The sequence below is a fragment of the Pelodiscus sinensis genome, chromosome 15, assembly GCF_049634645.1.
Source record: "Pelodiscus sinensis isolate JC-2024 chromosome 15, ASM4963464v1, whole genome shotgun sequence".
NCBI lineage: Eukaryota > Metazoa > Chordata > Testudines > Trionychidae > Pelodiscus > Pelodiscus sinensis.
In genome coordinates, this window is record NC_134725.1 from 23,199,766 (window position 1) to 23,221,518 (window position 21,753).

Sequence of the window (21,753 nt, forward strand, 5' to 3'; positions counted from 1 at the left end):
AATGATTCCGAACATTCTCTTTGCTTTTTTACTATCACTTCACATTCAGTGATGTTTTCACAGAGCTATCCACAATGACTCCAAGATCTCTCTCTTGAGTAGTTGTAGCTAAATAAGTGTCTATCATATTGTATGTATAGGTGGGAATATTTTTTCCAATATGTATTACTTTGCATTTATCAACATTAAATGTCATTTGCCATTTTGTTACCCAATCACTTAGTTTTGTGGATACTTTTGAAGCTTTTCAGAGTCTGCTTTCTTCATAACTCTCTTGAGCAGTTTAGAATCATCTGCAAATTTTGCCACCTCACTGTTTACCTCATTCTCCAGATCATTTACAAATAGGTTGAACAGGATTGAGACACCACTAGTTACCCCTCTCCATTCTGAAAACTGACCATTTATTCCTACCTGTTGTTTCCTGTCTTTTAACCAGTTATCGATCCATAAGAGGACCTTCCCTCTTACTCTACGACAAGTAACTTTACTTAAGAGCCTTTGGTGGCCTCTCAAACACTTTCTGGAAATCTAAATATACTATATCCACTGGATTCCCCCTGTCCACATGCTTGTTGACCCTCTCAAAGAACTCTACTAGGCATGCTTTGCTTTAAGCTGACTTTTCCCCAACAAATTATGTTCATCCATGTGTCTGATTATTCTTAACTATACTTTCAACTAATTTGCCTGGTACTAATGTTAAACTTATTGGTCGGTAATTGCCAGGATCATCTCTAGAGCCATTTTTAAATATTAGTGTCATATTAGCTATATTCCAGTCATTAGGTACAGAAACTGATTAAAAGGATGTTACAAACCCCTGATAATGGTTCCACAATTTCACATTTGACTTCTAAATTATAAGTTTTCAGAATGGAGAGAGGTACAGTAAAACTCCAATGGTCCGGCATCTGATGGTCTGGCACTCCTGATGGTCCAGTACCATCAGGAACCCAGAAGTGCTCCGTGCAGCCAGACCATTGGAGCTGCTCTGCCCCCAGCTTCCCCGATTCAGCCGCTGCTAAAACTGACCAGCGGCTGAATCGGGGAAGCCGGGGGCAGAGCAGCTGGAGTGCTGCGGCATAGGTCCCGTAGTGCTGCCCCTCGGGGCCGCGGGACCAACCCAGCAGCACCCCAGCTGTCCCCAAGTCAGCTGCTGCTGAAACTGACCAGCGGCTGACTCCAGGAAGCCCAAGGCAGAGCTGCTCTGCCCCGACTTCCTGGAATCAGCCCCTGATCAGTTTCAGCAGCAGCTGACTTGGGAACACCTGGGACAGAGCAGCTGGGGTGCTGCTGGGTTGGTCTCCACAGCCCCGAGGTACAGCGCTACTGGACCAACCCCGCAGCGCCCCAGCTGCTCTGCCCCAGGCGTCCCGATTCAGCTGCTGTTGAAACTGACCAGCGTCTGACTCCAGGAAGCCGGGGCAGAGCAGCTCTGCCTCGGGCTTCCTGGAGTAAGCCGCTGATCAGTATCAGCAGCGGCTGACTTGGGAACACCTGGGGCAGAGAAGCTGGGGCGCTGCGGGGTTGGGCCAGTAGCGCCGAGAAGTGGCGCTGTGGGACCAACCCAGCAGCCCCCAAGCTGCTCTGCCCCAGGCATCCCCAAGAGCAGCTGGGGTGCTGCCGGGTTGGTCTCGCTGCGCCAAGGGTCGGCGCTACTGGACCAACCCGGCAGCACTCCAGCTGCTCTGCTGCAGGGTCCCCGATTCAGCTGCTGCTGAAACTGACCAGAAGTGGCTGAATCAGGGACGCCTGGGGCAGAGCCGGACTATTGGAAGGGGGGGCTATGAGAAGTCTGAGGTGGCATCCCTCCTACCCCACCCCAGACCGCTCATAGCCCCCCCTTCTGATAGTCCAGCATATTTGATAATCCGGCACCCCCTGGGTCCTAAAGGTGCCAGATTATCGGAAGTTTACTGTAACTAGTGGTGTCCCCCAACAGTCCGTATTGGGACCAAGTCTATACATATGCCTTTGCCTAGCTAGGAGCCATTGCCCTAGGAATACACTGGAATGTGTGGCTAGCCACATGGACGGTTGTTGATCTTTGACTAGGATTGAGAGAGAAGCGCTTGATTTTAGAACTGGCCAAGTGGTTTCCCGAGTGGACTGCATGCTGCTGCCAGTCCTGGTTAAAGCAAACTGGTTTGCTATCTCTGTTGTTTGACTGGAGCGATCAGTGAAACCTTGTCTTGAATCCCCTGATACACGGATAAATCGTGTGTGTGGATTAACCAGGACTGAATGTAATTACCTTACCCTGGTTATATAAGTTCTTGTATGGAGCAGTTTGCATGGATTACAGAAAATGTGCATTTTCAAAGGAGTTCAAACCAAATTAACAAACAGAGCCTGTGAAATGGTTGTGTATATAGGTCTTCTGTGGAGAATAGAATTCACCTTGTATTGTGGGTCTCAAACTTTTCTATATACTGACTTCATGTTACAATAGTATATGATTGGGGGATCCCCTTCTCCTCTGACAATGAGAAATGGCCATAGCCACCCCCCTTCCAGATTGATTCATAATTCTTGGAGGTAATGACCTTCAGCTCTACAATGCATGCGTGAGTAGTGTATAGAACAGAGGGGACCTAAGGTAGTATGTTAGATTGTGTTGGGCATATTAATAACAGTTGCAAGATAGTCTACTGGGTTACAGTTGCTGCCTGGTCTTTATTCCCCCCCCCCCCCATCCTCTCTCTCTGCGTGTGTGCGTGCATGCATTTTCTTAAGAGACACTCATAAAGGATGCATTCCTTTCTGGGGTAGAGTCGCTTATATTGGTGGCCAATGTCGGAAGACAGAATACTGGGCTAAATGGACTTGTGCTTTTTTCTAGAATGGCCATTCTTATGTTCTTTCAGAACTCTTGGATGAATGTCATCTGGTCCTTGCAACTTGTTACTGTTTTTCATACAACTTTTCATACAATCAGAGAATACTTGACCTGGAAGGAACCATGAGAAGACAAGTCTAGACCCTTGGACAGTCAGACCAAGCACCACCTACATCATTCCTGAAAGATGTGTGTCTCTTAAAAGTCTCTGATGATGGAGATTCCACACCCTCTTTAGGCAATTTATTCCAGTGTTTAACCACCCTGACAGTTAGGAAGTTTTTCCTAATGTCCAGCATAAACCTCCTTTGCTGTAATTTAAGTCCATTGTTTATTGTCCTATCATCAGAGATTAAAGAGAATAATTTTTCTCCTTCCTCCTTGTAACACCCTGGGCATTAGATCCAGGTAGCGGAATTTTCTTTCTTTTCCAGAAACTAATGCAAGGTGCAATTTTGGCCATATCTTTGAGGTAGGGTAAGGAATAAAGTAATGCCTCTTTTCTGATTCTAATTAGTGAGCAATTCACTTTCACTGTCATGTGCCTGATGCTGCAGGGATAGGTGCGCCAATGATTAAAAATATTAATAGCCCTCTTACTTAAGCAGGTCCCCTGTAGGAGTAACAGCTTAATTATGAGTATATCTTGATGAGATTAGCAGTTGCATCTATATACAAATCCTCCTCTTTCCAAAAAGAACAAGATCTTATCTATGCCTCTGGTGTCCAACCAGTTCTGAAGCAATTGCTACCATAGTGGCTATTGCTATAGCAAACTAGCCATTCTCTACTGGCTAGTGGCTCGTGTGTTGGACAAACAGGTAGAGGACCCTGGGGTAGTTGTGTTAGCACAACTTTACACTGTACTATCAGTGCACAGTTGCCCTGAACCCAGAAGAGCTGCTCATAAGGAACTCACCTCAGCACAGTAAAATCTTCAGATAGCACAACACCTACATCACCACTAACTCCAAGCAACTAACACAAAGGACACAACGAGGAGAAACATGACACATAAAACGGCTTCTCTGTGTTCTGGCACCACACCAGTAACAACAGCCTGCAGGCACCTCTAAACTAGGGCTGATTGGAGGCAGCCCAGGACAGAACATTTCCTAAATCAGGCAGCTTCAGAGGCACTTCAGTCACCCACACTCCTTTCAGCTGGCCCAATGGCTCCTTCATTAGAGCTAAATGTTCATCGCTCCCATTTCTAAGGTCTCATCACACAGGTCCTGTTATCCAGCAAGTTACATGGATTTCAATTTATTAGCATGAAACAGAGAAAATTGAGTGGATCCACACACAAGTGCCAAACCCCTGGTTCTAAGGAGCCTAGTTATTTTTAACTCTGATCCCTATTCTGCTACCCATTATTTCCTAATCTTTGTCTCTTTAGACTGCCCTTCCCTCCAGACCTGAGCAGTGACACCCTATTCCACCCTCTTAAAAAATATCCCGGTGACCTCTATTGTCCATTTTCCTATCTGCTGAGGCAGATTGACATAATCGAAACTATTGTAGAAGGAGAGGTGTCCATCACGCTGTCTGTTACAGAGAACATTTGAGAATACACTGGAAGACTTGAGAAGTTTGGACAAAAGTATGCTACTATAAGCCAAGTTGGAGACTCACAAAATGTCAGGGTATATTCTTATCAATGCCCCTTTCATATTCTCAGAGCATCTGGGTACCTTTCTTTACCTCAGGGTGAAGATGGTGAAGTGGCTGTCAGGAATGTAGTTTACAGAGAGGTGATTTAGAAGTTGTATTTTTGTGGTGTATGCAAAATGTAGCCAATTTGTCCCTACAAGAATCTGGGAATAAATAAATAAATAAGGTTAGAGAGGGTAGCCTGGGCTGGGCTGGTATCTACCGTTTCCTCCCTCCCACCACCGTGGGATGTGAGATTTGAAAAGCAACACAATGGGGCATGTGGAAAAAAAATGCAAGTGGCTGACAGTGAGTTGGTGGGTGAGCCATGTGGTGGCGGGGGGGGGGGGGGAGAACAGGATGAGAACTACAGGAAGAGAAAATGATGAGTAGGTTGAAGACTGGGAGAAAGAGGGAACAAAGAAGAGAATATAAGAATAACATATAATACAAGGCCCAGTAAGAGGCAATTGCATAGACCCCGGGACAGTCAGGAGTACAACAGGCCAATCTGAGTGCATGTCTACCATTATAATGGGGCTGGTAATGCTAGTATATTATAAACCACATGTGTCAATCGGTATTTGAATTGCATTGGGCAAAGGTAAGAGAGTAACAGCACAAAGGTTAAGCACATGACTTAAACACTGACACATGCTAAGTTTTCTGAAAATAGCTGTAACCAGGAAATAGTGGTTAAAAAAACCCAACTTGTTTTATTGAAGAGAACAAAGTTAATTAAAGGGATGCTCTCTCTTAGGGGTTTTAAACAGAAGCCAATATCTGTGGTCTTGAAAAATCACTGAGGCAAACTACAGTACTTTCTCCACTGTAAAAGCTCCCTCTGTCCACTCATTTATATTGCATGCATTATAGTACTTTCTCAGGGCCTCAACCTTTTGAAAATACTTATCGTCAATGCTGTTGGGAAGACAGGAAGTGCCAACATCCTCATTTTACATATAGGGAGCTGGAGCTGGAGCACCCAGATGCTAGGCAGCTTGCCTAAGGTCACAAAGGAAGTTTATGGAAATTAGGACTTGAATCCAGGCCTCCAAGAGCTAGTACTCTAACCACCTCTCTCCAAAAGATGGGCTAAGAATTAGTGATCATTCAATGGCAATATGAATGGGGCAAACCCAAAGTTCAACTTCTCCAACTCTTTATTGCTCCAAGGACAGATTTGTAGCTCAGATTTATTCTGCATGTGCCCACAAATAAGTATTTTTAGGGCAAAATTTGATAAAACCCAATTCCAACCCTTCTATGGGCAAAGACTCACTCTTTGAGATCCATGGACCATGCTGAGTACATCAATGATAGCTGAGTGTTTAATAATAAAATGAAACATACGTTCCAATGAGTCCATTGCAATTTAATGAACCTACCGTTAGAACGCAGTGGGCAATACTTTTCTCAAGGGGGCCACTTACTTATTTTTGGTACATGGTCATGGGTCAGCTCCACCTCTGGAAGGAAGAGGCCTGGGACAGAATGAGAGAGGCTGGGGACTAGTCTCCCAGCAGAGTTGTCTGGGGGTGGAAGCTTTGAATTAAAAATACAACAAAAGGCTTGCAGCACTCAGCCCCACCACTACCATTGCGGAGCAGCAGTCTAGGATTGCTGCAACTATTTAAAGGGCTGGTTGCTCCAGCCCCTGCTGGGGTAGTGCCGCAATAGGCAGCCATGAGCCATTTAAATAGGACCCTGCTGCCTGAGCCACAGTCTGGAAATTCGGTGGCACAGGCAGCAGGACATAAATAGAAAGCAGACAAATGCAGCCCACAGGCCAGATCTGGCCCCTGGGTCACATCTTGCCCAACCCCTATGTTAGACAGTCCCCACTGAGTTCCTAAAAAGCCAGATATGATCTCCTTATGCAACATTACATATTCACCTATATCAAATTTCTTGGCAGTAAACCTTTTATTTTATCCTTATTTAGGATCTGGATTGAATGAAGCAGTTTTTTGGGGTGAAGGAGTGGGGGTAAATAACAGTTGTGCGTGGCACTGCTGCAAGCAGGCCTGATGAATTTATCAGTGTTATTGTATAAGAAGTCAAGTATTACATCAAGCCTCATTTTCACAGGCTTTACATCAAGCCTCATTTTCACAGGCTTTAAACAAACAAAACAAACAAACAAACCAACTAAAAATATCCATTTTGGGTGCAATCACTGAGATTTTCTCAACTATTTCCTTGAGTCTACAGAAGTAAGAATTAAAGAAGTCAATGGTGACAGGAGAGGCAGAGAAGAATTAAAACATAACAATCAAACAACACAGCTGTAACAAAAGCCTCAGAGCAACAGTAAGATTAGCAAAAAATATTTATGGTTTCACAGTAGCTAAGGCCTAAAGGTACTAAAGAGAGGTACTAAAGAGAGGGAGCAGTATCTTCAATTTTATGATCCAGGGAAACAAGTGTGCAATAGCAGATGACTGTTTATACGGAGAAATAAAAATGAAGTGATCAAGTTTGCTCTTAGAGAAATACCACCAATCAGAAATGTTCCCATTCCACAAAACAAGGTGGGATATAGAAACTCCACCTTGCAAAGGGAATAATATTTTATTAATCTTTAAAATGTGCTCTATTTGCAAACACTGTATATCTCTCAAATAAATGCCACACTCCTAGAGGACCACATTCTACTCTCAGACACATGTTGCACATGGGAACTCCTGTATATAACAAACTAGATTTTGGCCTAGTTTAGAGTATGTTCCATCAAAGGAACTGAAGTGCTTTGCCAGCATTAACACAGCTTTGCCATACTATATATCCTAGTTTACCCAAACTGAAGCAAAGTTGCACTGAACCAACATCGCCCAACACTGAGTCCTATACTACAGGACCTGACCATATACATCAGTCTTGTTTTGGGGGAACTTACTGCTGTTTCTTTCAGGTGTTCTACCATATTTCATGGTTAGACCCCATATATTATGGGTGGGGAACCTCAGGCACAGAGGCCAGATGCAACCCCCAGCTTACCTGGATCTGGCCCCCGAAGGCTCACGCCTTTCCCCCCCCCCCATTGGGGAGCCTGTGTTGATGCTCCAGTCCCCGCCCTCAGGGCTGGAGCACACAAAATCTACTAGGCAGCCCCCCTTACCTCCGTGCAGGGAGAATGTGAGAAGTGTCTTTCTGTGTCTCAGTTGCCACATCAGTGAGGGTTTTTTGTGTGTGGCTCCCAAAGTGATTTTTCTGTGGGTCAGTGGCCACCAACCCAAAAAAGGTTCCCGATCCTTGATATATACAGTTACCTCACATGACCAAGACAGGGCACACAGGGACAACGTCTACACTGGCATGATTTTCCGGAAATGCTTTTAACGGAAAAGTTTTCCGTTAAAAGCATTTTCGGAAAAGCGCGTCTAGATTGGCAGGACGCTTTTCCGCAAAAGCACTTTTTGCGGAAAAGCATCCGTGGCCAATCTAGACGTGCTTTTCTGCAAAAAAGTCCCGATCACCATTTTCGCGATCGGGGCTTTTTTGCGGAAAACAAATCTCTGCTGTCTATACTGGCCCTTTTGCGCAAAAGTCTTTCGGAAAAAGACTTTTGCCCGAACGGGAGCAGCATAGTATTTCCGGAAAAGCACTGACAATCTTACATGAGATCGTCAGTGCTTTTGCGGAAATTCAAGGGTCAGTGTAGACAGCTGGCAAGTTTTTCTGCAAAAGCAGAGGATTTTGCGGAAAAACTTGTCAGTCTAGACACAGCCTGGCTGTTAAATTAACTGTAACAATTAACAAAACAATTATAAAATTTCTCCTTTCAAAGACATTTCTTTAGAAACCCTCCCCTAGTTCTTTCATAGCAGAGAGTTAGGGGGATCAGTAACTAAATAAAAAAAAGTTTTGATTTTGCTGACAGAGGTTAACCCAGCAATGTACCGATTTGTGGCAAGGAGACCTACAGCAAAAGGGAGAAGTTATTGACCACTTTGGAGACCGGTCCAGTAAATGGGTTGTAGGGAGCTCAAATGGAGAACTGTACACACATGAAATCAGTAAAACCACTTCCCCAAAGGAACCTCTCCCCTAACCCACAAATATGCCTCCTTTTATTATCTCTGCATCCCCAAGCCAGCAGCTTTAGAGACAAAAAGAGCTCACACAGCTCAGTGACTTTGCAAGACTTTTCTGCAATCATCTCCACATCCTGTAAATAGATTTAAGCAACAGGGTTTTCAGGGGAGTGGGGCTCTTAGCACAAGACACGGTGCCAGGAACTAATCCTATTTCCAACTTTCTCCCTCTTTCTTCCCCTCCCCCTTCCAAAATGAATGAGGGTCTGAAAAATCCATGCTCATTTCTGCCTTTTTAAAAAACAAGCATTAAACCCTTCCTGAGTATCTGACCCACGGTAACCTCATCCACCCATCTCCCAGCAGAGAGATGGGTAACGTAGTTCTGCCTCAAAGAGCACAAATACCAAGTGACACATTCACACTACAACTCCCAGAAAGTATCGCTGAATGGCAGAGGCTGCCAGCTATCTCGTTGCACGGTGATGCAAAGGCTTTGCTGAACCAATGAAAGAGGGCAGGAAGAATGTCAACAAACAAGGAGGCTTGGAGGCCACGTGACACGACTTAGCGCAGTGAACCACAGATAAGCAACAAAAAACAGCAACCCTGGTGCTGCGTGGTCTGATTGCAACAGCTAAAGTTGTCATTCCCAATAAAGCAGCTTCAGGGCTTGGAATTACACTCTTCCCTCTTGCTTGGATCTAGCTGCATATGTACACAAAAGGGTTCCATTCTACTGAGAATAAACTGTCACTAAAAAAGAAATCATATGTACAATTAAACCTGTCACAAAGAAGAGTAAGATAGGTTGACTGTTTAGTAGTTATTTTTTAATTAGGACTTCCCTCTTATCCTGAAAGCTGACCTCAGAGGAAAAACAAAGCTGTACAGGAAGCAGCAACCTTCTAAAAATAAGTCTACTGCAATTTATAAGCTCTACTGAATGCCATAAGGACAAGTGGAAAATTTTAATGAAACTATCCACAAAAAGTAGGCCATAAAGTCACCCTTGTGCCTCTTCTATATGCTGTATAAATTCAATTTTCTGTATAACAGGGAGTGTGTGTGCACCCTTTATGCATTAAACTTCACTGTACTACATCTAAGGACACTAGCAAAGTAGATTATCCACTACATCCCCAGCAATTATATCAGAATGTTGTGGGCTGGAATACAATAGGGATATGTCCAAACAGATCACATATTTCTCACGAAAGGGAGACTTCCTATTATAAGTAAGCTCTAAGTGGAACATCTATCAAAATATTTTAAGATCTACACTTTTTACCCAACTTCCCCCAACCCTCAAATACCCCAAGATAATCAGATGTATTACCTGGAAGTCATACAAGGCAACGATATTTTCATGTTTCAGTTCCTAAAAAAAAAAAAAAAAAAAAAAAGGAATTCTAAACTAGGAATAACAGTGTGTGTGTATATATATATATATATAAACATAATTCTGAGAGAAAATAAAGTAGTTTCTTCCTTTTACCTTAAGTATTTTGATTTCCTTCCCCAACAGAGTTTGAGATTTTGCAAGATTTTTCTTGTTAATACATTTTACGGCTACCTCCAACTCAGGTTTCTGAAAGTTAAATGTGTATGTGTAAATTAAAAGATAAATGCCAATGACATTAGGATGCAAGGTTCTCTGACAGGATACAATTATGTCCAACGTAAGGGTTACAAAGCCCTAATTTGATATCTCAGACATACACTGTACTTGTTCAGACTTGCCCTTTGCTGAATTAAACTTGTCAGCTCAAAAAAGAAAAGCCAGAGGTTTATGTTTTTCTTATTACTTTATACTACAATTATGCTCTTATTTAAACAATGCAACTAAATGGATTTTGGGAACCAGAACTTAATCCTGAGCTTTAAATGATGAAAAATCCACAGATGGATTGTATACTCTTATTTAACTATTAACAAACAACCTCTTCTACAAACCATACAATTAACAATGACAATACACTTCAAAAATTGACCTGGGCCATAGCATATGTCTGACAACAGATTATTTGATCTATCACCGGAGCACAACACAATAGTGATAGAAACATATCACTTTTAAACCCTTTCATTAATTTTGGCCGGCCAGCCACCAACTTAAGACTTTTTCAGAGTTCTGCTCATTTGTGTGTCCCTGAATAACTTATAATAGTGTGTATGTATCTGTATGGCTCCGAGCTACAAAACTATTTCGGGAGCTTTGTAATAAACACACAAAACAGGGACTAAGTTAGAGACAAAGTACAAAACCACAAACAAAGGGGGAGGGGGTAAACCCTCCCCTCTTAAATTGCAAAAAAGACAAAAGAGAAAACCCCTATTTACCTCTTTGTGTCTCCCTTTGAAAACAACTGCGAACGCTCCATGTCCGATCAGATCTTTCCTGCTGAACTCAAATTCTCCTACTGTCTCCATGTCTTTATCCTTTTGGATTTCCAGTGTGTGCGAGACAGAAGGGCTTTGTAGTAAATAATATTTAATAGAAGTTAAAAACAAAAATTAAAAACAAACAAAAACAACCCGCCCATCCCCTCCTTAAGAACAATCAGGAGCTGGAGACTTCTTGGAAAAGTAAAGCCTCTCTTCTATCAACCTCTCGGCAGCTAAACATCTGGCTTTTCACTCCCACCGCTTCTCCTTCCATGGGCTGCCTTTTCTTGGAGAAGGGTTGGGTTTTAGTCATTGTTATAGGCTAGAGAGACGTTTGTTCCCTAACACCAGGCCTTTTCCATCTCCTGCTATCAGCCTACTGGTATCAAGAGGAGCTGTGCTGCTGACTTTGTGTCAGGAACCTTTTCCCATGATGACATCCCAGCCCCTTCCCTCCCCCAAGCAGTTGATGCAAGAGCAAGTCCGCTTAAAAAAACAAAAATAATTCCGCCTTAAGAGCAAGTCCACCTTAAAAAAATCCACCTTAAAAGAAAGTCCACCTTAAGAATTGCCTTCCTCCCCCCATTTGTTTGTATACAGGACCCAACGGTGCTAGGGTCACCCCTAGAATTGCCCGCAGCGGCGCCCGTGATCCGATGCTCTGCAAGGGCTCTGCGGCTAGTCCTTCGCTGGCCGGGAGCGATCCGGGGAGCAGCCGCCACTGCCCAGCCGCAAACAAAAGATCTGCGGACTCCTAAGCGCAGGAGAGGAGAGTCCTAGCTCCGGCAGCAGTGGCGCAGGCGCGGTGAGCACGGTGGGGGAGGTAGAGGGAGACCGAACGGAGACGGCAGCAGGAGCTTAGAGCAAAGAAGCGGAGCTGACACATTTAAAGACACAGCCTGCAGCAGCAGCCAGCTGTGAGTCACCCTGACCGGAGGAGGCGCACAGAGAGGCATTGGACCATTAATTTCTTCGGAGAGTCAGCATCACATCTCGTGAGGTGACCTGTGAGCAGCGAGATGGTTCCATAGAGCCAGACAATAGCCTTTGCTTGAGAATGCATTCCTGATAACAGGATTTACACTGGCAGCTTCAGTAACCCTTGTTACAGGATATTCTATCAGTTGATCCTAGTTTTATTACTTGCAACGCCAAAATACAGATGGGCTTTTCCCAATGAATTTTACTATTTTAATCGATTAATTTATGAAACCAGATTATCTGTTTCAGTAATTCCAGAGAAGTTCTGAAAACTCCCTTCTCCCCTCCTAAAGTTTCAGCCAGCTCTGTCTTCTCACCGGGTCAGGCCATAGAGATCTACCCCTCACAGTGTTAATTACAGGATATAATTAATTACAGCCTTTAGTTGTCTATAAAGCACCCACTACACATTGGATGCTGGATAATAATAATCAGAACCGCAACAACAATCATACACATATTCCAAGCACAATACTATGGATCCCATGACGATGCCTCACAAACATTTTCAATACTGATTGTGCAAAGGTCAAGGGGAATGATGTGTAGCCGTTCCAAGGCTTTGTATGTGATTTTAAAGGGATGCAGAAATGTATTGTAACTAACTGTTTTAAGGATGGGACATGAAAATATTATTAGACCAGCTGCTATTTCATCCTGTTATGACTAAGTGGTAACATGATGGTTTCATTGCCTGCGAGAGTAGATTTGTGATAGGATACCGTAGTCAATGAAAGATGAGAACATTTCAGACTGGTCTACACTATAGTGGAAGGTTGAATTAAAATATGCAACTCCAGCTATGTTAATTATGTAGCTGGAGTCAACATATCTTAAATTGCATTTCTACACTGTCCACACAATGGAAGGGTGACAGTAGCAAACGTTCCCTTATTCCTCCCTTACTCCTCATGAGGAGCAGGAATACTTGAGCCAGTGGGGCGTTCTGAGTTAGATTTAGTGGCTCATTACTAGAGCCTCTAAATTGATCTTCCGCATAGTGTAGATGTGCTCCTAGTATCTTGGCACATCAGGCCATATATATATATATATATATATATATATATATATATATATATATATATATATATGACTCAAGACATTCTTTATACTAGAATAACAAGGAGTCCTGTGACATCTTAAAGACTAACAGATTTATTTGGGCATAAGCTTTGGTGGATAAAAACCACTGTGTCACATTCTTTATACTGAATTTGACTTACCTGAGCCATCTAGATGCAGTCTTATTGTACATAAATCATGGGAAAAAATGAAAACCCAGGTGAAAAGAGAGCAGGATTTTATAATTTATAACTTGTGTTTCTGGACATCCACAAATGTTATTAAATGCTTAATGTAGTTTACAAGGGGACAATAATAATTCTTTTAAAATGTAATCTTGAAAATAATTTGCAGTGAGGCAGCTTTTCAGCCAGAATGTATGTTACATAATGATTTCAAGATTGCCAAACCCAAGTGTTCAGAATCATGAGGCAGACCCCCAAATCATGAGATGGTTTAATTATAATGCATGCAGAATTCTTTTTTATTTGTTTTCTGAATATTTACATGCACTGGATTCACTTTTTCAAGCTCTCTTTTGCCACTATGAGAAACTTACTTGAAAAAGTAAGCAGCCAAGCACATTGAAATTTTCATCCAATCTCTTCAGCTTTAAGAAAAAATAACAAATATCATACGATTCATGATAAGATTATGAGAGTTGACAACACTGTGATTTACAATCCAGAGAGGAATTTCTTCATTTACAACTAAAATGGAACCATCTGTGATGCAGAACATAGTAGCAATTTAGTATTGCAAAAATTCAAGTCAAGAGGTTAGGAAGTGGAGACTCTGTTATCAGTTTGAAACTACACAGAAAATTTTTATATAGGCAAAATGTCATTACCCAAACTAGAAATTAGCCAGCACATCACAGATAACATGTTGGAAAGAAAAAGTATGGCACGATCCTTAATTACCACAGGTGATTAGGTCTTTAGTTGTATGGCTCATTGGAAAGACTCATTCAGATACACTACAAAGAAAATAAAGAAGCTAATACAAATGCTACATAAAAGAAAACTGGAAATGTTATAGTGTGAATCTGAACTGTCTGTGTCTACTTATATCTTTCTTTGTTGGTGCTCTTGAAATTAATTAAAAACTTTAATTGGCCTCTCTTTTTTCTCTGGGTTTGACAAATCATTTTGGAACCTCCGTTTTAATGAAGCCCAGAGAGAGAAACCAGCAATAATGATTTTTGTGTGTGTGTGTGTATGTGTGTGTGTGTGTGTGTGTGTGTGTGTGTGTGTGTGTGTGTGTGTGTGTGTGTGTGTGTGTGTGTGTAGATTCTTAGCAACCTTGGATTTGATTTTAAAACAAACTTTGGGAATCCTAAGTGGTTCCTAACTGATAATAACAGTTTCAGTATATTATTAATTAAATTGTACTGGTACTCAACCATTGTATTCACGCATATCAAGCCATCCTCTCTATCCTAAGAGCTTAACATTTATGGAAATTAAATGACCAGCACTTGCCTTCAAAACTTAAGAAAGTGAAGGTTGTCCTGAGGAACCACAGTACACAAACTGTGGGATGTACCATTTCTGAAACTATTTTTTTCAAATTATTGTCTCTTCCCAATACAAATTTTAATATTAATCCTAATATCAATGTTTTAAAAAACTAATATTAAGGCGGAATATTTGCCAGATTTATAAGGAAGGAGTAAATGAGCTGAACATATGGAGCTTGACAGAGCATCAATTTAGAAAGAGGAAAGGAGATAAGAGACAGTAGACACCAAAGAGGAAAAGGAAAAAATGGTAGAAGGGAGGGCAGCTAAAAGTAGTGGGATGAAAGACAAAATTTAGTTGAATTTCATGAATAACTTCCTGAAAGTGAAATATGTTAGTCTTGTCCATCTCAGGTGTCAATTATTAGGCTAGATTCTGATCACAGTTACATCAGGATAAAGCCCAGACTTCAGTAGAATTGCACTGGATTCACATCAGGATACCCAAAATCAAATGGCAGCTCTCTGTTCTTAAGCACTATTCATGGAGAATTTTGAATGAGCAAACTTTAATCTTTGGTGAAAAGCATGGGCGGCTGGTGGGCTAGGCAGGAGAAGGCATTGACTTCCTAAATTGTCAGCCTGACCCTGACCACACTTTGCCCCCAGAACGCTTACTGTAGGGTGTACTAGGACCAGAGTGTTGCTGCTCTTGAGTGCCTGCCCTCCCCCATGCTGTGCCGAGGAGGCTGTGGCCCCATATCTTCCTCCTTCCCTCCTTGTGCTCTGGTGATGGAGAGGCGGGGGCTGTGCACTACCCATCCTCTCCATGCTGGAGGAGGGGCACAGCATGCTGCCCTGCCTCCATGGTATTGTGGAAGGGTGTGGGGAGGGGGAGGGAGCTTGTCTCCCATGTAGAACAGGACCTTGGCAGAAGGGGCAGGGCTGACGGTAGGGCTGGGGACTAGCCTCCCCCAGATCTACCTTCACTCATGGACCATGATGACAAATCTTAGAGGGGACTGTGTTAGTCTGTATCTGCAAAAACAGGGAGGAATCACCTTCATCAGATCCACTGGAGTGGAAATTATAGGGTGTAATGGATAGGAGTAGTTCTTACCGGCACCTAGTAACTAAGGGGTTAAACTCAGGTAGCTAGCAAGGTGTTGGCCAGAAGGCCGGTAGAACCCTCAGATAGAGGGTTGAAATTTGAATTGGATATAGGTCCCTTGCCTCCTTTCTTTGTATGGGAGAGAGAAACCAGGAGTTGAGACACACAGAATGATTTAAACCCAGGCAGGACTGCCATGTCTCCAAGGAATTCAGGATATGGGAGAGGACTGAACAAAGAGAAAGTTAGAAGTGTGTAAAAGGGAAAGTGAATGCAGTCATGTTCAGGGTCATTTTCTTTATTTTGGTTTGAACTGCTGTGTATGAATCTATGCATCCCCTCCCCATTTACTACCTTACATTGTATCCAGAGATCTGTCCCTGTGTTTTTTTTAATTTGTTTTCCTTAGTGCTCTGTAACATCTAGCAACCAAATACGTTTTATCAAGTTTATCTTTTGTTTTATAATAAATATCACCTTTTTTAAGGTGATATTTGATTCTTGTGGAAGGTCTGTCTGTATTTCCTTCCCTTGACTGTGAGGTCAGCTACCAGAGACAGCAGCTTTGTTTTTCCTCTTTTCTTTTTTCAAGGAAGTTGGGGTACCCCGGGAGTAATTTCAAGTGTTCACCTCTGGTTTTTAGGAATAAAAAGAACTTAATGGAGGAAGCGATTCCCCCAAATCTGTGGATTATGATTCTGAGGGGAAGTTTTTGTAACCAGTGCCTGTAAATGTAAGGTTTTGAAGCTCTTGAAGCTCTATGTACTAGTACAGTGGTCCCCAACGTGGTGCCCACGGGTGCCATGGTGCCCGCCGGGCCATTTCCGTGCGCCCACTGAGTGATCGGGGCCAGTCCCGCCCCCGGGCACCTAGTGCATTGGTGGTGCCGGCCCCTGGGCTCACAGCATATGGGTGGCCCTGCCCCCGGGTGCATGGCACAAGGGCTGTGCCAGCCCTGGGCACACGGCATATGGGCAGTGCTGGCCCGTGCGTGTGGCACATGGACAGCCCCGCTCCCGGGCGCGTGGCACAGGAGCGGTGCTGGCCCCAGGTGCGCAGCGGCGCTGGCCCCAGGAGTGCGGCGCATGGGTGGCGCTGGCACCGGGCACATGGCGTATGGGCGGCCCCGGCCCCGGGGCGCGCAGCGTATGAGCAGCCCTGCCCCCAGGTGCACAGTGCAAGGGCTGTGCCGACACATGGCGTAAGGGTGGTGCCAGCCCCTGGGCGCATGGCACAGGCGTGGTGCTGGCCCCGGGTACGCGGCACAGGGGCGGCCCCGCCCCCGGGCGCGCGATGCATGGGCTGTGCCAGCCCTAGGAGCGTGGCGTATGGGCGTTCCCACTCCTGGGTACGCAGCACAGGAGCGGTGCCGGCCTCAGGCGTGCAGCACGTGGGTGATGCTGGCTCCTGGGCGAGCGGCGCCAGCCCCGGAAGTGCAGCGCATGGGTGGCACCAGCACTGGGCATGCAGTGTATGGGTGGCCCCGCCTCCGGACGCCCGGTGCGTGAGTGGCCCCGCTACCGGGCGCCCGGCAGCCCCAAAAGGTTGGGGACCACTGTTTAGTATATCAAAAGACAGGAGTTACCGGGACCAGTGTTAACGAGGCCACTTCTGTTAGGACAGATGTGGCTCACTCCCGACAACCAATGGGGAGGTGTGAATACCAAAAGAGGGAAAATTGGCTTTGTAGTGAGAGAACCATTCTAAATCCTTATGCAGTCCTAAATTGTGTTAAATTTGCAAATGAATTGAAGCTCTGCTGTTTCTCTTTGTAGTGTGTGTGTGTATGTGTGTGTGTGTGTTTGTAGAAAAATGGCTACTTTTAAATCCATTACTGAGTGTCCAGGGAGGTTAAAGTGTTCTCCTACTAGTTTATGTATCAAAAAGTCTTGCAGCACCTTAGAAACTAACAAAATTTGTAGATGAGCTTTTGTAGGCACAACCCACTTCTTCAAATGAATGGAGTTAGGGAGTCCAGGTTACAAATAAATAGCAGAGAAAGAGAGGGGATGGGGAGAGCCAGGAAGAGAAGGCAATAGAAGAGGAAAAAAAGGAAAAAACTGTCAATTAGTCTGTCCATGCTAAATTAAGCTGATAGAGTGGGTACTAAGTGCTCTTAAATACCCAGTGCTTGGTCCCCAATCCTAGTGACATAACAAACCAAGAAATGGGAGGCGAGGACTGGTCTGTCTCCCAAAGTGTATAGGAGAGATAGAATGTTTTCTAGGATAGATTGTAGATTGTCAATGAAGTGCTAGAGGGATTTTAGCTGGGGGTTTAAGTGACAACCCATGGTGTTCTGTTATTTTCCTTGTTGGACGAGTCCTGTAGTAGGTGACTTCTGGGTACTTGTCTGGTTCTGTCAGTTTGTTTCTTCACTTCCCCAGGTGGGTATTTTAGTTTTAAGAATACTTACTAAAAATCTTGTATCTGTTTGTCTCTGTGGGTACGTCTACACTACAATGTTAATTCGAACTAACTTAGTTCGAATTAGTTAATTCGAACTAAGCTAATTCGAACTAACGGATCTAGACTAAAAAACTAGTTCGAATTAGCGTTTTGCTAATTCGAACTAGCATGTCCACACAGAGTGGACCCTGAACCGGGCTTAAGGATGGCCGGAAGCAGTGCCGGCAGGGCATCAGAGGAGGACTTAGAGCGTGGAGATGCTGCCTCAGGCTAGCCCAGGGCTGCGCTTAAAGGGACCCGACCCCCACCCCGGACAGACAGTTCTCAGGGGTGCCCCGCTTGCAAAGCAGTCCTGGCTTGGAGTGCCCGGACTACCCACACTGGGCACATCACACCACTCGGCCATCAGCCCGGCTGCACTTGCCGCAGGCTGCCATCTGGGGAGAAGGGGCAATTGGGGGGCTGCAGGAGAGCTTCCACTCCCAGAAGCCTGCAGAGCCAGCCCAGTCCTCCCCATCGGACGCTCATGCCCCAGTCCTCCCTCACCTCCTTCCACTTACCCTTCCCTAGCCCCTCTTCTTGATGTACAAAATAAAGATGACGTGTGGACAAAACTAGAAACTCTGTTTATTTAACAAAACTGGGGGAAACTGGGAAAAGGAGGTGGGAGAGGGGAAGAGAGAGGGTGAGAGAGGGGGGGGGGAAACTGGGAGGAGGGAGCTGAAAGGGGGAAGCAAGGGAAAAGAGGGGGTGGGGAAATTCAAGGATCAGGGGTGGGGGTCTCGCTGGGCCAACCGCCTCCCAGCACGGCAAGGGAAGGGGCTTCGGCGTCCCCGGGGGGATGGGGTGGAGGGTGCGGAGGTTGAGGTGGGGGGTGTGGACATTGAGGAAGAGGTTATGGGGGTTGAGGAGGAAGAGGTGGGAGGGGGGCAGGAGTGGGAGGAGGGACAGCAGTTCGGGGGACAGCTGGTGCAGGACCAGCACGGGGCACCATGCTCTGCAGCAGGAGCTGCAGGTTGGTGTTCAGCCCTCGGAGCTCAGCCAGCAGCTCGTGGCGAACCTGCAGGTCTTCCCGCATCCAGGCCTGTAGTGTGCGGTGCACGGCTTGCAGGGCCCCCAGGTGCTGGTCCCGGTACTCCTGCTCCGTGCTGGCAGTCCGGAGCAGGCCGCGGGTGCGGGAGCATGTCCTGGGCAGGGTGGTGCGCCCTGCACGAGCAGCTGGTGCAGCTGTAGAGAAAGAAGAGAAGTGGTCAGTTCTCCCTGGGGACGCAGAGGATGATGCCCAGCCCCCTCCCCAACTCCGCAACGTGAGGGTGACCATGTCCTGCACCGTCAGAGCCGCTGTGCTTGTACAGAGGCCATGGTCAGGATGTCTGGCTCTCCCCGGGACTGGGAGCTGCCCCAAGACCGCACCCATGTCCCTGTGCCATGTATAGTGTGGCCGGGGCGGCGGAGGGGAGGGGAGATGTCCCCTGCCTCCGTGTAGAGGGGACATGTGAAGGGAAAGCATCCTGCTGGGTCCTGCCCCAGGGTCGGGAGCATGTCACGTCTCTTTGCACAAGCATGTGCCTATTGGGCCACGGCCCCTGGGTGTCACGCAGCTGGAGCCATCTGCCCAAGGGTGGCATGGCATGTGCTCGCACGTGCACAGGTGTCTGCGTGATCCGTGGAAGGCATGGCCCACGCATGCGGTCTCTGGTCTCCCTCCCACCTCCCCACCCGAACTACTTAATTCGAACTACTTACCCGGTACGGTCTCCCTGGATGACCCTGCCGACTCCAGTGCTGGAACAGCTGGCGGTGGCCCCTCCGGTGGGCCTAGGTCAGGGCCCTCTGGTCCCGGCTCGATGTCCCCCGGGCTGGCACGGACCGCCCTGCCCCCCAAGAGTTGGTGGAGGGCAGCGAAGTAGGGGCAGGTGGCAGCCCCTGCAGCAGCGCCGCCCCTTGTGGCCCTGGCGTACCCCTGCCGCAGCTGTTTCACCTTAATTCGCACCTGCTCCTGGGTGCGCCTGTGTCCCCTGCTGGCCATGGCGGCTGCTATGCGGCCATAGACGGCCACGTTCCTCCTCCTAGTGCGGAGATCATGGACATTGGGGGCCTGCCCCCAAACCTCAATGAGGTCCATGACCTCTGCACTAGACCAGGAGGCCGCGCGCCGTCTACGACCCCTGGCAGGCCCCTGGGTGCTCGGGGACTGGGCAGGGGACGGCTCACTGCCACTGGCTACCTGGCTCATTGTGGGGCCACTGGCTCAGGGGCAGAGACTGCTGGCAGGGCTGGCTGACTCCAGTGCCGTCTGGCCAGAGTCTACCCCTTTAGGGGCCCGGGGCTGGGGGAGAGGAGAAGAGTTTTCCTGGTTGTGCCCAGAGAGGCCACCAGGGGGAACCTGGGAAGGGCTGGCCTCCCACTAGTTCGAACTAAAGGGCTACACAGCCCTTAGTTCGAACTAATAAGTTCGAACTAGGCTTAATCCTCATAAAATGAGGTTTACCTAGTTCGAACTAAGCGCTCCGTTAGTTCGAATTAAGTTTGAACTAACAGAGCGCTAGTGTAGCGCCTATGAAAGTTAGTTCGAACTAACATCCGTTAGTTCGAACTAACTTTGTAGTGTAGACATACCCTGTCTGAGTAGATACAGTTGTAGCTTAGGGCTTGGCTGTGGACAATGGATCTCATGACAAGTCCTGGATGGAAACTAAAGGCATGTAGGTAAGAATAGCACTCAGAAGGTTTCTGGTATGGAGTGGTGTTTGTGTGACCATTGTTTATTCTCAATGTAGTATCCAGGAAGTGGCTCTCTTGGCTGAGATTGATGGTGGGGTGGTTATTGTTGAAATCCCGGTGGAACTCTTCAAGGTCCCTTTTCCTATGGGTCCATTTGATGAAGACGTCATCAATGTAGCACAAGTAGAGGAGAGGTGCTAGAGCACAAGAGCTGAGGAAGTGTTTTCCTGGGCCTGGCATAAAAATGTTGGTGTAGCCGCTGAGTTGAAGGTATAAATTATCCCCAAATCAGAAATGTTTATGGGTGAGGATGAAGTCACATGGCTCAGTCACCAGGTGTGCTATGGCATCATTCGGAATACTGTTCCTGACAGCTTGTACTCCATCCTCGTGTGGACAATTGGTGTAGAGAGCTTCTGCATCCATGTTGGCAAGGATGGTATTTTCGGAAAGATCATCAATGCAGTGTAGTTTCCTCAGTAAGTCAGTGGTGTCTTGAAGATAGCTAGGAGTGCTCGTAGCATTCCTAATCTTTGGAAACAGGTTACCACAACTATATTCTTGCTTTTGTGGTACATGCTGTCTCTACATAATTTGTTAATGGACTTCTTGAAATTTGAATAAATAATAATTCATAACACCTGGAAAATGCCTTTATCTTAAACATACAGGGACTGAGTAAAGACTCTGGTACATCAATTTTTGGCCTCTGAACTCCCTGGGCCTTCAATGGAGTAACAGAATAGAGAATAGGCACCCAGTATTCTAGTCTGTGGGTTAATTATGTGACTCAAATAACTCATCTAAAAGAGAATTTGGTATTTTTCCTGAAATATCTTGATTTAAAGGTGGCATAATAGTACCAGAGAATAGAATACGAAAACTAAGCCTGCAGCAACTTGGATATTGATTACTCTCAGGTACTGATTTCTTTTATACTGGTTTGAGGGTTATTTACACATAAAAGAAGGGCTTATGTTTCCTGTTTATCTTCACAATGCCACGTAATACCCTTAGGATTTACTTATGCTGTGGGCCTCTTTATTGATCAGTTCTGTGGACAGATTTAACTAGCAAATCAATG

The 21,753-nt window shown here is 45.6% G+C and overlaps 1 protein-coding gene and 1 long non-coding RNA gene across 5 annotated transcripts in view; one reads left to right on the plus strand and one right to left on the minus strand.

Annotated features, from left to right (window-relative positions):
• The window catches only part of ULK1 (unc-51 like autophagy activating kinase 1), a 150,823-nt gene extending 139,109 nt beyond the window's left edge, over positions 1-11,714 (minus strand). For 2 of the 4 annotated variants that reach the window (XM_075898408.1, XM_075898409.1), the window contains exons 1-3: positions 10,876-11,714; positions 10,031-10,123; positions 9,872-9,913 (exon numbers count right to left, since the gene is read on the minus strand). In XM_075898408.1, the coding sequence (XP_075754523.1) occupies positions 9,872-9,913; positions 10,031-10,123; positions 10,876-10,965 (225 nt within the window). In that variant the 5' untranslated portion in view covers positions 10,966-11,714. Of the gene's footprint in view, positions 1-4,546; positions 5,501-9,871; positions 9,914-10,030; positions 10,126-10,875 lie in introns of those variants that run through there. The other 2 variants (XM_014572209.2, XM_075898410.1) reach the window with 2 other exon arrangements.
• A 63-nt stretch (positions 11,715-11,777) lies between these two features.
• Positions 11,778-21,753, plus strand: part of LOC142818497 (uncharacterized) — a 66,880-nt gene continuing 56,904 nt past the window's right edge. The window contains exon 1 of the long non-coding RNA XR_012895989.1: positions 11,778-11,915. This is a non-coding gene — a long non-coding RNA (uncharacterized LOC142818497). The remainder of the gene's footprint in view (positions 11,916-21,753) is intronic.